General features: G+C 46.1%; 1 protein-coding gene across 1 annotated transcript in view; it reads right to left on the bottom strand.

The window, feature by feature from the left end:
• TARBP1 (tRNA guanosine 2 -O-methyltransferase TARBP1) overlaps positions 1–8,277 on the bottom strand; it is a 33,647-nt gene extending 25,370 nt beyond the window's left edge. The window contains exons 1-3 of the mRNA XM_083433875.1: positions 3,675–8,277; positions 1,217–1,314; positions 657–726 (exon numbers count right to left, since the gene is read on the bottom strand). Coding sequence (XP_083290001.1) covers positions 657–726; positions 1,217–1,314; positions 3,675–4,581 — 1,075 coding nt within the window. The 5' untranslated portion in view covers positions 4,582–8,277. The remainder of the gene's footprint in view (positions 1–656; positions 727–1,216; positions 1,315–3,674) is intronic.
• Between the last annotated feature and the right edge of the window lie 6,114 nt (positions 8,278–14,391).

Below are 14,391 nucleotides of genomic sequence, written 5' to 3'. Positions count from 1 at the left end.
AGGGAGGGATGCATATTATTCATATGTACCTTTATAGGTTTTCACAATATATTTACATCTAATCACATTTTAAAAAGAGTTTTAAGAAACTGTCATTTCATTGTGTAGCACATCCACGTGAATCTGGCTGGGAAGGCCCCTGTTATCTCCATGTCTCTCACCTTTCATATTGACTTTTGTCCTAATATGCCCTATACAACTGAGGGATAATTCATGCAATTAACTGCCATTTTTTTTCTACATTATGTAAATGTGGCAGGGCATCTCACACACCTCTCATCCCATGAATATGTGAGTAAGAAAATATTAGCTTGCAACCCTCCCTCCACTGTGGTTTTTTCCCTCCAACTTGGTTTTTATGGGAAGGAATTGCAGAAAGACTACTCTCAGGCTACACACACATTATGTTGAATGTTCAATGTGGGGTACAATTCTGATGTCCCATTGTTCTGTACTGAATTTCTAAACTGATATTGTATGAACTGGCCTTTAAACTGCGTACATTTAGAAATTATCAATGTTACAGCCTTTGACCTGAAAAAGGCATTATTTAGGCTGTTGAGCAACCAAGTGCCAGGAATTTTTGCAACATATAAACCAATCCTTTGATTCCTGTCAAAGTTATTGGCACTTTTCTTTAAAAAAAATAGCCTTACCATTTTGCTCTGATACTGCATGTTCATATAAACTATTTAACTTTGGCAATACTGGCTTTATAACATGTATCTAAAATTGAAAAACAGACATTATTACATTAATTTGATTTACTCTGTAACTGAAATGTATCATAACTACAGTTAAGAGCTAGATATTGACCTCTGGCATGAAATTACATAACATAGTGACTTTACAATAACAAAAATTATAACACAGTGTCTCTGTGTAACCAAGATTCAGCCCCTTATGAACAGCAAATCTATACATAATTCTGATGCTGTGATATACTTCAGTGGAACTTGGAAGAGTTTAACTTAAGACTGAGGTGTCGTTTTCATTTTTTAACTCGTTTCCCCATAAACATACAAAGGGAAATTGATACATTCAAAATGCATGGAAGATTTTTGTTTAAGAAAAAAAAATAGTCTTTACACTTCCTGACTTCAGCATTCAGCGTTTGTTCACTGTATAGAACAACCCTCTGTTATTTTGCGTATTCATAGCAACAATGAAGAACAGCGACTCTCAGCAGCACTTTGTAAAAACGTTACATATTTACCTGATTTCCTTCCAAAGTCTCCATAATTAAGATGTAATTTTCCCAAAACTGAATAAGTTGATCATTTTTTTCGGCACACCACCAGAACAGACATGGTTCTGCAATACGATACAAGCAAATTAGAGGCATTTCTTCTCTTCCCTCTAATCAAAGGGAACATATGAATGATACTACATCCAGTTTAATGTCATTAGCATGAAAAGGCTATTATACCAAGCCTATAAGTGTCAATAAAGATATCTCTTTCCATGAGAACAGTATGCACTGAAAGCACAGGCCGCAATCGTTCAGTATTAGTGGACAAAACTTTAAATGGACAGCAAAAAGTATTAATGTAGGTCAAGAGCATGACGCTTTCCTTCCCATGCAGAGGGGAATGCAACCTATTTCCATGGAAGCCTCCTCCTATCTTGGCGCACTATCACTGTGTCAGGCATAATATAACAGGCCGTGCAATGCAGATGTGATACTATTGCAACTCACATCTTACCATCCAGCAGCCCCACCACCTGTCATCAAACTGGCCACTCATGTATATCACAAGCACACCACATCCGATGGGTTTTTGTTTTGAAAAAGGCTCCTCCCCATAAGTATATCTGAGCTGTGGAACAACATTAAGTTACCAGGAAAGACTGTGATAGGATTGTGCCACCAGATTTTTAAGTGTCTTTCTTCTATCATTAATGTTTATTTCTAACCTTCGGTTTTGCTTTCATTAGCATTTCTCTTCCATTCTCAGTGAAAAGGTAAATTCATGCTTAATGAGGTATTGCATGAACAATTAAGCAACGGCCTTCACTTTGGTTACTGTTTCGCCCATCCTCCTTCACAGTCAAAACATTTTTAAAAGGTTGTTATCTCCCTAAGCAGTATTTGCAAGAATAGCCCACTGACAAGAAATGGTGGTTGGGGATAGAACTGTAGCTCAGTCATAGCGTGTCTGCTTTGCATGCACAAGATCTGAGTGTTCATTCCTTTGTATTTCCAGGTAGGGCTAGGGGAGACCCTTGGCTGAAAACCTGAGCTGCTGCCAGTCACTGTAGACCATGGGTAGGCAAACTAAGGTCCGGGGGCCAGATCCGGCCCAATCACCTTCTAAATCCGGCCCATGGATGGTCCAGGAAATCAGCACGTTTTTACATGAGTAGAATGTGTGCTTTTATTTAAATGCATCTCTGGGTTATTTGTGGGGCATAGGAATTTGTTCATTATTTTTTTCCAAAATATAGTCCGGCCTCTCACAAGGTCTGAGGGACAGTGGACCAGCCCCTGTTGAAAAGGTTTAGTGACCCCTGCTTGTAGACAATACAGTGGTAACTTGGGATGCGAACGGGATCCGTTCCGGAGCCCTGTTCGCATTCTGAACAGAACGTAAGATGCGACTGCGCGTCTGTGCGTGCGTGGGTCGCGTTTCGCCGCTTCCGTGCATGCACGTGACGTCATTTTGACCATCTGCGCATGCAGTGAAACCCGGAGGTAACGCACTCCATTACTTCTGGGTCACCGCAGAGCGCAACCTGAAAATACTTATCCTGAAGCATATTTATCTCAAGGTATGACTGTACTGAACTAGATGGACTGATGGTACGATTCAGAAATAGGCAGCTAGCTTCCTGTGTGGCTCTATACTATAATTCCATAGTGAAGGTCCTCTCATTTTGTTTGCTCATCTAAATAAGTTTATAGACACCTTTAGAGGCACACCACTGTGGTTTTGCTATCCACATTTGCTATGATAGACAAACTCCTGCTTTCGCTACAGCAGAACCAAAGAGACTTGCTCACTTTCTACCAGTCTCTTAAATTTAACGCTACTCAGACCATCTCACCAATGTGCCATTCAAGAAGTTTGGGGGCTGCAGCTTTTAAGTATGACACAACAATCTGGGGCTACTTAAAACTAAAGCACAAGTGAAGATGGCACTTCTTGTGCCTACAAGGGGCATTTTTACAAGATACAGCATTGTGGCAAGACATGTGTACATGTGCCCATGTTCTCTCTTTGACAAACGCTTGAAGGAGACCTGGTCTTTTATTACATCCCAGCTAATGCACACAAATGTTATGCACTGATTGTAATCTTGTACAGATGCAGACAAGATAACTGGTAATGTAATTCATTTCAGAGTGTGGGAGTTATGGAGAAAAGGCCTGTCTTTCACTTGCAGCCTATGGCTTGCTGGTCATGGTTATTCTCTACCGTAGGTAAAATTCAAAGTCAGCGCTAACCCATATTTAGAAAGCTCTGTGGAGCCAAGCCGTAGGTCGGATATTATACGTGGCGAATAATACACATGTCCAGCCTGCCACGGGTCACACAGCCGACCAAGGCAAGGCTTATCTCCACAACCTACCACATGCTGAAGTGGCCGAGAGAAAAGAGATTGGTGTGTGTGTGTGGCATGGCATTTGTGGAAGCAAGTTAAGCAAGGATGCTACATCACCAGGGCTGTACCATTTCCACTGTGCCGGTTGCACCTGCACTCCAGGCGTAGTTTATCAGAGACATCCACTGCTCGCTTCAGCAAATAACGGGCTCTTTTCCTGCACAAGGCATCGCTCTCCGTCAGCCCCTTTTGCACCACTTCCCAGAAACTGCTGCACTGCCTGGCGTCGAGTAGCTGAGCAGCCGCCTCCACCTGCGCGCTCGAGGGAAAGAGCGCGTCCGAGAGGGCGCTCAAGACCAGCAGGGTCCGGCTCACCCGCTGCGGGGCACCCTTGGGCGGCGGCGGCGGCAGCACCATCAGCCCTTCCCACACGAGCCCCAAAGCGGCGCTATTCCGCCCCAGCGCCGGCAGCAGCCTCCCGGCCGCCAGCAAGGCTTTCTCCTCCTCGTCGTCCTCTCCATCTCCCCTCAGCAGCTTCAGGGCCGCCGCCACGGCTCGCCCGAGCAGCGCCGGCTCCTCCAGCCAAGGGGCCACGGCGGCCAGGACCTCGACGGCCGCTTCCACCTGCAACCGCCCGCTCCCAGCGCTGCCTTCCAGGGCCTCCAGCGACTCCCGCGCCAGCCGCTCCGCCAAAGGGGCTCCGCAAAGCGAGGCGCAGCAGCGCAGCGCCCCGCACGCGGCTCTGGCCAGGCGCAGCCGCTCCTCCGGGGACTCCCCCGGCAAGGAGGCGACGCCGAGCAGCACCGGCAGGCAGCGGCCCAGCGCCGCCTCCCAGGCCACGCGCCGAGCCGCCGCGTCCCGCTCCTCGCTCCGCCCGCCGGCCGCCGCCGCCACCCGCTCGAGAAGGAAGCGCAGCGTCTCCGCTTGCTCGACGGAGAGCGGCCCGCCTTCGGCGCCACCGCCGCACACGGCCCGCAGCAGCGCGCCCCAGTCCGGGCATTGCGAGAGCAGCGTGTCGGCTAGGACCGCGTCCATGGCGGGGAACGCGCGCGGCCTAGCAGGCCTGTCGGACGCCTTTCCTCGCGCTTTCTTCTCCCAGCAGCCCTTGCGTTTAAGGTGGCTGCGGGAAAAGCGAGGGCTGGCTTGATGATAGGCCTGCCTAGCAGTTCTTTCGCACGGGTTGCCTTTCCGGTACCCCTGACAGGCAGAAATTCAGCAGGTGAAACCACGCAACTAACCCCTGCCCGCATTTGTCGTCTCGCCACCCCGTCACCGTGCCGGGTAATGAATGGGTTTCTAATGTCCTTGGAACCGCTTGCGACCAGGATTGGGTCAAAGATTTGAACGTTAAGGCTGGGAAGTGTAAACTAAAAGGACAGGCTTGCCTGGGAAGGCTGCGTATATGTCATGTGGGTTTCTTCAAAAAATGTGTATCCTTGCACATGCAAAAGAGCTGCACCAAAGTATAGGGTTTGTGCACTGCAGCCAGTGACAGTTAAAAAAAAAAGTTTTCATTGATTTTCAAAAATAGCACGAAGATATAACACACACATAACAAATACTTCCCCTCTGTACCCCAGACTACAGAGTCCTAGAGAAAAACGTTTTCCGAAGTTGTGATTGTAAGTCCGGTGGTGGCCAGCCAGTGACAGCTTTGAATTAATCAGTAGGCTGCACCTGCCAGAGCCATTTATCCTGTAATGCTGAAACATGACCAGTTGCTGGGGAACGACAGGAGCAGCAAGAGATGGCTTTTTCCCTCTGTGTTTGTGTGCTTCCTGGAGGCATAGAATCACAGAATTGTAGAGTTGGAAGGCATCTCGAGGGTCATCTAGTCCACTCCGCTACAAATGCAAGAATCCTGCCTACAGCCGTCCCTGTCATATGGACCACCTTGGAAAACAGGATGCTGAACTAGAAAGGCCTCTGCTCTGCTCAAGCAGAACGTTTATGTCAGAATTTGTGCTCCACAAAATTTACCTTGAAGTGACAGCAGGACCCAGTAGTGTTCTAGGCCCTTTTCAAAAACTTGCAGTGCATAACTAAGCAAAATCCTAGCATAAACAGACACGTGACTGTTGTCCATTCGTGTCCGAAACACAGAGCATGAGGCTCTTAATCTCAGGGTTGTGAGTTCAAGCCCCACGTTGGGCAAAAGAAAGAAAGAAGGATTCCTGCATGGCAGGAGTTGGATTAGATGATCTTCATGGTCCCTTCCAACACTACAATTCTCTGATTCTGTGCTGTAATTTTGAGGGTAGGGCTGCACTCGGTGTTCTGGCTAAATCAAAATGTTCACACAAGTGGGTGTAAGGGGATATCAGTGGGAAGAACCTAATTCCTATAAGAATTGTCTACAGCATCTTTGTGAGGTTCTTCCCACCCTTAGAGGAGCAGAGCAACTCATGAACTGGATCATACTAGTTCATTTGCACCCAAACATATGTCTGTATGTGCAACTAATGAAAGGCTGTGCTGGATTATTCATGCTGGAGCAAGGTAATTGTTTTCACTTGTTTCATTGAAAAACACAAGCAACTAGGTATGTTGGCCTTGATACAGAATGTGTGTTTTATTTTTGTTTTGTGTCTGAACCCCTGTGCATAAAGAAGGTGTGCACTCAGATTTTTGTAACATAGTAATTTACAGTAAAAGATATGATTTCACTTTCTCTGTGTCTCACATGATAGCAACATTACTATAAATGCTGATATGGCAAACTGACATAGTGACTAGAATAAATTGCCCCAGAGATAACCGTATTTATATGAAGTAGGGTGATTAAAATTGAATTAATATAGCACAAAAGGAACATGATACCAAATGGCATTTAGGGGCCAACACAAATATATTTTCCCGTGAAAACACATACACATAGGATTTGTTTATATGATTAGATTAGCCATTCTTATCCTTCAACATGGAGAAGGCATTTTACCATAACAAGCTTTTAAATGAGCATGTGACTCTCATAGCAATCAGTAGGCTCTCAATAAGAAATTCAAGAGCATGGCATCTGTCCCATTTTGTTCTCTGCTATTCTTTTTATCTTTGAAGTCTGTTCTTTTGAATTGGAAACATCTTGCTGTGTTTCTCTCAGAACACCAGATGGTGCTATTGTCAAGACTTCCTACTATTTTGCGCCCCCCCCCCAAAGGAACAGGTGAATGGAAATAAAAGTTTAATAGTCTTTCAGAAATTTATAATCCTTAAAATAAAAAAGAGATAATTTTGATCTGTATCAACCTTTTTAAAGAGCCCCATAAAACTGGTCCAGGACCAAGAATTTTGTGCCATGAACGTGTAGCAAAATGGAGACAAAATTTAGACAAAGGCTATTCAACGTTGATTTAGTTTTTGAGGGGTGTTTTATTAAACATTTGGAGCAGGATTTACCTAACTAGCCATGTCAGCAGAACATGAACATTCATGAACATTCAGCAGAACCTGAATGCAAGGACTTCCACTTGTGCAAGAGGGCTTTACCCCCTCGTCTCTCTTTAGACAATAGAATTGTCTCTGGTGTTGGTCAGGAGAGCCCCCAGAACAGTGCAAAGGGGGCAGAACAGTGGCGGGAAGCTGCAATGCTTTCACGAATGGGACAACTGGGAGTGGAATTCTACCCTTAGGAACTTACTCTTTCAAAGGTGCTTTAGATCCCACATGTTCTCATTGGCTCATTTAAATGAGTCAGCACATGCCTTGATATTATACCACATGCTTCTTTGTACAGTGGTACCACAGGTTACATACGCTTCAGGTTACAGACTCCACTAACTCAGAAATATTACCTCGGGTTAAGAACTTTGCTTCAGGATGAGAACAGAAATCGTGTAGCAGCACGGCAGCAGCAGGCCCTATTAGCTAAAGTGGTGCTTCAGGTTAAGAACAGTTTCAGGTTACGAACGGACCTCCGGAACAAATACTGAAATGCCTTCTTTTATGGAAGTTACAAAGATAAAAACATACTTTTCAGACATCTGCTTAGGAACGACCTGCGGACTGTAGCTTTTCTATACAAACCATGAAGTCCCATTTCTTTTTAGAAATGCTCTGCCTAATGCATTTTCTGCATTTCACAAGCACACGCAACTCTCATCATTTTTTTTAAAGTTGCCTATTTTTAGACAGGTATCAAATAAACATGCTACTTCACATCTTGACTCTTCACATTGTGACTCAATAAAGCAAAACACAGTACAACTAGGGCCTAACCATCAGGGCCATCTGGGGGCAAGAGCAAGGGGTGGCAGCCCTGATCTTTGTACTTTACTGCAGGGCACACCTAAGTGCTAGCCACCAGGAGGAGAGCTTGGACAGTTAAGGCAGCAGTAGCAGCAAACAAAAATGTAAGCCATGGATGAGAGAGAGAGAGAGGAAGAAGTCATTGCCATTAAAGTGACCACAGAACGAAAACAAAAACAAGGGATGGGGATATGCTACCCACAAAGCAATGCTATATGCCAGTGGGTGTAGAAACAAGCCCTAGAGTAAATTATATGTTGTTATTTTTCTGAAAGCCACCCTGAAAACCTTCTGATGGCAGGAATCAAAACAAATGGATGAATGAGTAAGGATTTTTGTGTCAATATCACATTAGTTTGGCTTGTGCTTCAAACACCAAACTTCAAAGAGTTCCTTGCACTTCCTCTGATCCCTTTGAAAGATTTTTTGCCCAGGGTAAACATACAAGTGTCTCATTTGTTTGGTTGGGGATGATGGCCTCCAAAAGAAAAGAACCCCCCCCACCTGCTAACAAATGCAAAAGCATTAGAAAACACATCCTAATGCAGCACTTTCCCTTTAATAAGTGGCTAATCCTCCCAGTTGGCTCATATACACAGCAGCCTGGGCCCAGCTGATGCTTGCCAATTGCTTTGAAAACTCCTGACTCACTCCAATATCACTTAGAGTCTCCTTAATTGAGCATCAGAGGCGGGCCCTTATGGATGCTATAAAAAGGCTTTCTTTGAGCCTCCTCTCTTCCTTCTTGCATTTTAACTCAGAATAGGGGTGGGGAACCTTTTTCAGACTGAGCACCACTAGCAGTGGTGAGCTAAGGCAAAAATGGGGAGGGTTGGAGAGGAAGTGTGGTGTGAGGAGAGTCCCAAGGACCAGACAGAGAGGCCTGAGAGTGGTGATCGCACTTGGTTCCAGGGCCTGTGGTGCCCCACCCTCAAAGGATCAGAAAATTCCAGGATTGAAGAGCGGCAGTTGTTTTTTTTAGGAATGCTCACTCCACTAGTAAATGCATTTACAGTCTATTTTTAAATTCTGTGTACAAGTTCTACTTTTTCTTGACCCACATATTTAAGAGCACGCTACCCCATTTACTGAGGGACGCGGGTGGTGCTGTGGGTTAAACCACAGAGACTAGTAATTGCCGATCAGAAGGTCGGCGGTTCGAATCCCCGCGACGGGATGAGCTCCCGTTGCTTGGTCCCTGCTCCTGCCAACCTAGCAGTTCGAAAGCACGTCAAAGTGCAAGTAGATAAATAGGTACCGCTCCGGCGGGAAGGTAAACGACATTTCCGTGCGGTGCTCTGGTTCGCCAGAAGTGGCTTAGTCATGCTGGCCACATGACCTGGAAGCTGTACGCCGGCTCCCTCAGCCAGTAAAGCAAGATGAGCGCCGCAACCCCAGAGTCGGCCACGACTGGACCTAATGGTCAGGGGTCCCTTTACCTTTACCTTTAGCCCATTTACTAAGCTATTACTAAAATGCTAGTATTAACTGTAAGTGCACTGGGGTAGCAAAGTCCCACAGAAAAACTTGCTGTTGACAGTGCTGCAGATAGCCTGGATAGATAGCACTCTTCACGGATGAGTTTCGTCACTGTTAGAGGTATGGCCAAACAGTGCCTGCCGCTGTGGAAGGACGTGTGGATCCAGAATTGGCCTCCACAGTCACTCATTGTTAAAACCGTGTTTATGGAAGACAATCTTACTTGGCTACGAGTGATCGCCAAAGAAGAAAAAGAAGCCATTACATTCTCCTGCTGGGATGACCAAGTGCTGAGAAATATGGCCTCCAGCATCTTTTGTAAATGTGCAGAAAAATATATTTTGGCAAATGTAGCTGGTCCTACAGAGGTAAAGCACTTGCAGCTACTGTTTGGCAGAGTGAGGCAGCTGTGAGACAGAGAACAAGGCATGTTTTTGGGGGGGCACAGCTGTGTGTGCCCCTTGGCCTTGCTATGCATCCCCTAAGCAATGGATTTTTGGTGTCATGTTTTCACTGTATCATCAATGACATTTTTCTGACTGGCACTTTAAACTACCGGTAAATGGTTTTATGGCCCTTTGGCCAGCCATTCACTTTGTTAGGTAGATTGCTGGTTAATAGCCTTGGATGGTTGGCTGATGGTGGGCGAGGAGAGGGTTTCCTGATAGAGAGAGAGCCATCAGAACTTAGCCTGAGGCTTGTCCTGTTCTCTGAGGGGAAAGGGCAGGTATGTGTGAAAGCAAAAGAGAATGACCTTGAGTAGTTAGGAAACAGGCGCAATTCTGCAGTTTGAAAGAGGATTGGAGAGAAAGTGGTCTGTTGGCCTTGTGGGTGCAGCATCTCTCTCTGGAGTTAATGTGGGGTAATATCTTGCAGGTCATAGGGACGCGGGTGGCGCTGTGGGTAAAAGCCTCAGTGCCTAGGGCTTGCCGATCGAAAGGTTGGCGGTTCGAATCCCCGCGGCGGGGTGCGCTCCCGTTGTTCGGTCCCAGCGCCTGCCAACCTAGCAGTTCAAAAGCACCCCCGGGGGGCAAGTAGATAAATAGGGACCGCTTACTGGCGGAAAGGTAAATGGCGTTTCCGTGTGTGGCTCTGGTTCGCCAGAGCAGTGATGTCACGCTGGCCATGTGACCTGGAAGTGTCTCCGGACAGCGCTGGCCCCCGGCCTCTTGAGTGAGATGGGCGCACAACCCTAGAGTCTGTCAAGACTGGCCCGTACGAGCAGGCGTACCTTTACCGTTACTTATCTTGCAGGTCTACTTGCTGTTTGCTTCTAAAATATTTGTAAATAAAGCAAATATCACTATAGTTTTTGTCCTAGGGGTAGCCCTAGGTGCAATAACCTGAAACCTGTAAAGCCCCGTATCTGTTCAGATCTTCTATGCTCTCCCACATTCCATCTGAAGTCTGTGACTAAATGTAGATTCCACAACTTCAACATGTGAGGGTCCCTTCCCCACTGCTACAAGACCCTTGTTTTCTTTAAGAACCAGTCTGAATCAGGTTTTGGAGAATTTGCTCACTTGCTTTTCTGTGAAATTTGTTGGGAAAGATGGAGGGCACAAGGAGAAGGGGACGACAGGGGACGAGATGGTTGGACAGTGTTCTCCAAGCTACGAACATGAGTTTGACCAAGCTGCGGGTGGCAGTGGAAGACAGGAGTGCCTGGCGTGCTGTGGTCCATGGGGTCACGAAGAGGCGGACATGACTAAACAACAACAAAAACCAAACTCAGGTAGTGCATCTGCCCCAGAAGTTTCTCACCGCTCAGGGAAGCTGGGAGTGCAGGAGTTGACAACAGAAACAAATTTGAAATGTTAAGGATTGAATCTGAGGAATGCCTGTGGGCGTATGGTAGTCTACTGAAAGCTGTTAACAACTGAGTGCTTTACAACACATGTTCTACATCCTTCTTACATTTGAATGCACCACAGATACTGAGATTGTGCTGTAAAAAGTTAACCATAGAGGGGGAGCAACTGAATAGCTGGTAGTGGAGCAATCTTGTAACGAAACAGCTCAGTTCAGAGTAGACATAGCAAGAACAGGTTGAAGGCTCTATGGTAAGAGCAGGACCAGAGGAGCTAGGCGGGAGAGCTTGGCTAAGCCTTTGCTGGTTAGCATGGGGTTTTGCATAGTTTATATAAGAAACTTTAGGCTGCAATCCCAAACCCATTTACCTGGGTGTGAGACCCATTGACTCCAATAGCGTTTAAAAGGCGTCAGGATGGCATTGCTGCTGCTTTAATTTTGGCCTAGGCTAAACCAACCAAGAGTTAAGACAATATATTTTTTTCAAAACTAAACTCATTCTGTATTTGAGTTGTTTCTATTAACAAACCCTTTCATTTTATCCATAAATAAATCAAATAAAGGGAGATAATGTCTGTACAACTGGTATCTTTGCACATAGCAGGCATCTTTATGAAGCATATTTGAAAATTAAATGTAAATTAAATGCAACTCAGAGCTTTCCCACATGATCAAGGAGCAAAGCCTCCTCAGCTGAGCCGCTTATATCCTAATACAATGGGGATGCTCCTGCAAGTCCCAGCAGCCTGGTAGCTCTCCCAAGTGCAATGATTTGGGGGAAAGGTCAGGAGTGGATAGTCATCATGTTACATGTAAAGACATGCTGGATGATGCATATTCCAATGCTGGAGCAGGGAGAGCTCAGCCTTCGAATTCCACAGGAACTGGTATGACTCAAGGCTTCTCCATTTATTTATTTAGATAGCCTTGGCAAGTGCCCCATCAGACATTTTCCACCCTCCCTTCCTGGGTCCTCCTCCTTAAAGCTTGCAATTTAATTTTCTTACAGGTTTGCCCACCACGAAGATCTGGGTGGTGGGGCACAGCATTGTCCATTGGGCGGTGGATTGTGCCTGGTCGCACAATGGGGGCCATAACCTTAAAATCCACCCCAACGTGGGGCATGCGTTGGCCAGGCTTGATGCCCATGCTGAGTAAGGCCGCGGCGCCGCATGGCCCTCCAAAAGTCTTGATTTTGCACCTGGGAGAGAATGACCTAGTTGAACAAAATGGCATTGCCCTGACCCCTGCTGCAAGGCCAGATATAGAAAGCTTGCACGCCTTGTACCCAACAATGACCATCGGCTGGTCCAATCTCCCCCGCCAGCGCTAGAGAGGGCTTTCCAATCCCTCTCGCAATCAATTATATGGTGGAAAAAATCAACAGGGCCATGTGCAATACCATACAGCTAACTGGCGGGTTCTCTATTCCACAGGGCAGATACGGCTGGCCTATTCAGAGCGGATGGAGTGCATCTGACCCCACTTGGTAATGACCTCTGGCTGCACAACTTGCGACAAGTCCTCAGGGACTGGGTAGACAGCAGGTGTTGATGGCAGAGCATGGGTGATTGTTCCTCAGTTGTGGGACTCTTGGCGGTGAGGCCCTTAGGGGGCCTTGGGTGGCGGTTTTAGGCCTTGGCAAGGTATCCTTTAGTCTATCATCAAGTTGTGGGGGATGCATTCATGCTCCCTTCCCATGCGGCGGCGCTTGCAGGGCCTGTTAAAGGGCAAAAACCAGGAGTCCCTGGCTCTAGAGCGGCCACATGTAGGTCAAACTCCCGGGCCGAGGTTAGTGGAAGGGCATGCTGTGTAAGTTTGTGCTTTACAGTCCCCTCCCACTGCACCTCATCAGCCTCCGTATCCTCAGCCAGATGGGCTGAGAGGGTTATCTGCCAAGGCCTATGCTAAGTTTCCCACTTCTGAGGCTCAATAAAGTTGTGGCCAATTTGAACCCAAACTCTGGTCTCTTGTCTCATTCTTTGGGGGGAAGGGGTAGGCGCCACAGACAGGGTTTCGCGTGTGTTCCCGCAATTGTTTCAGATCCAGTTTAAGGACTCGCTGTGGATTTGATGGGATTTCTGCAAAGTTTGCCTTAAGACTTGCTGTTGCTATCAGTTTGTGCTTGGTGCTGTTGGCCGTAGAAGGATACAGCCTCCTGATGATTTGGATGCAATGGAAGATTAAAATAAAGAAGCATCGCAATTAACCAGCATCATGCTGAATTTTGGCAGCGGTGCACCAATGTCAGGGACCAGAATCTGCTTTGAAAGCCAACATCAGGCTCTGGAATGCAAACCCTGTATCACATTATCTGGGAATGTGTTGCTTTGTAGATGTAAGGTGGATGAAGTTATCTTCCCCGTGTATTGGGTAACCCAAGCAAGCCTTGCGTAGCTGAGATTGGGAAACATGTCTTTAGGGCAGACTTTGGCCTCAACAGCTTTCCTGTGCAATTTACGCAACAGGCTAACTGCAGTTTCCCCAAGAAGGAAGGGCAATTATTTTATTCCCCAGCTACTCCCACTTATGACCCAATAAGTGGGAAGGAGCCAAAGACACTTAAGTGAAATGAATTAGTATACGTATAGACTTTGAAGAAAAGTTGGAGCACTCTAGCAATTTGGACTGCTGTTGCAATTACAGCTACAATCCAGCAGGTGGCAGAAAAACCATAATTAAAGAGGTTTCCACTGGATGTAAAGAAGTTCAGTACAGTACTGATCTCGTTTCATTTTAAAGCGACTTTGGATAGGGTGGAAGAAATAAAAAAGTATTGTAGCAAGAACTGAACTGTTTGAGATATGGGGCGGTGCATAAAGACACCCAAGTTAAGAGGAGCCATCCAAAATATTTGTAAAAATGAAATATATTTGATTAGATTTTTAGTTAAGTTTTAATCTAAACATGATATCATGTTATTCAGTAAACATAATGGTTGTAGTGTGGATATGCAGCTCCCCACCTCCTTTTAGGGAGGCTAGGTGAAAAGGAGGGCAAGACTCCTACCCTTTAATACATGTGAAATAACTTCAGTTTGACATGCTGTTCAACACAACTATTAAAGGTGAAAAAATTCTGTAGTTTCTTGAATCTGGCTACCATAACTCCCTTAAAGTTATGGGAGTTCCAATGCATAAGTTTTGGTTCCCAGTGATAGGGGGTAGAACATGCAAGGCAAGGGGGAGGGGTCTGTGTCACTGAAAAACGTGTTGACGCAGGCACTATCCAATAAATGCCATTTATGGTTACAAATCATTGCAGGAAAAATATTCTGTCTTTAACAGCGCAATCCTGCATGTCTGCTGT

Source organism: Podarcis tiliguerta, assembly GCF_965153285.1.
Source record: "Podarcis tiliguerta genome assembly, chromosome: 3".
NCBI lineage: Eukaryota > Metazoa > Chordata > Lepidosauria > Squamata > Lacertidae > Podarcis > Podarcis tiliguerta.
Note: the sequence above shows the minus strand (reverse complement) of the source record. Positions and strands in the feature narration are given on the sequence as shown.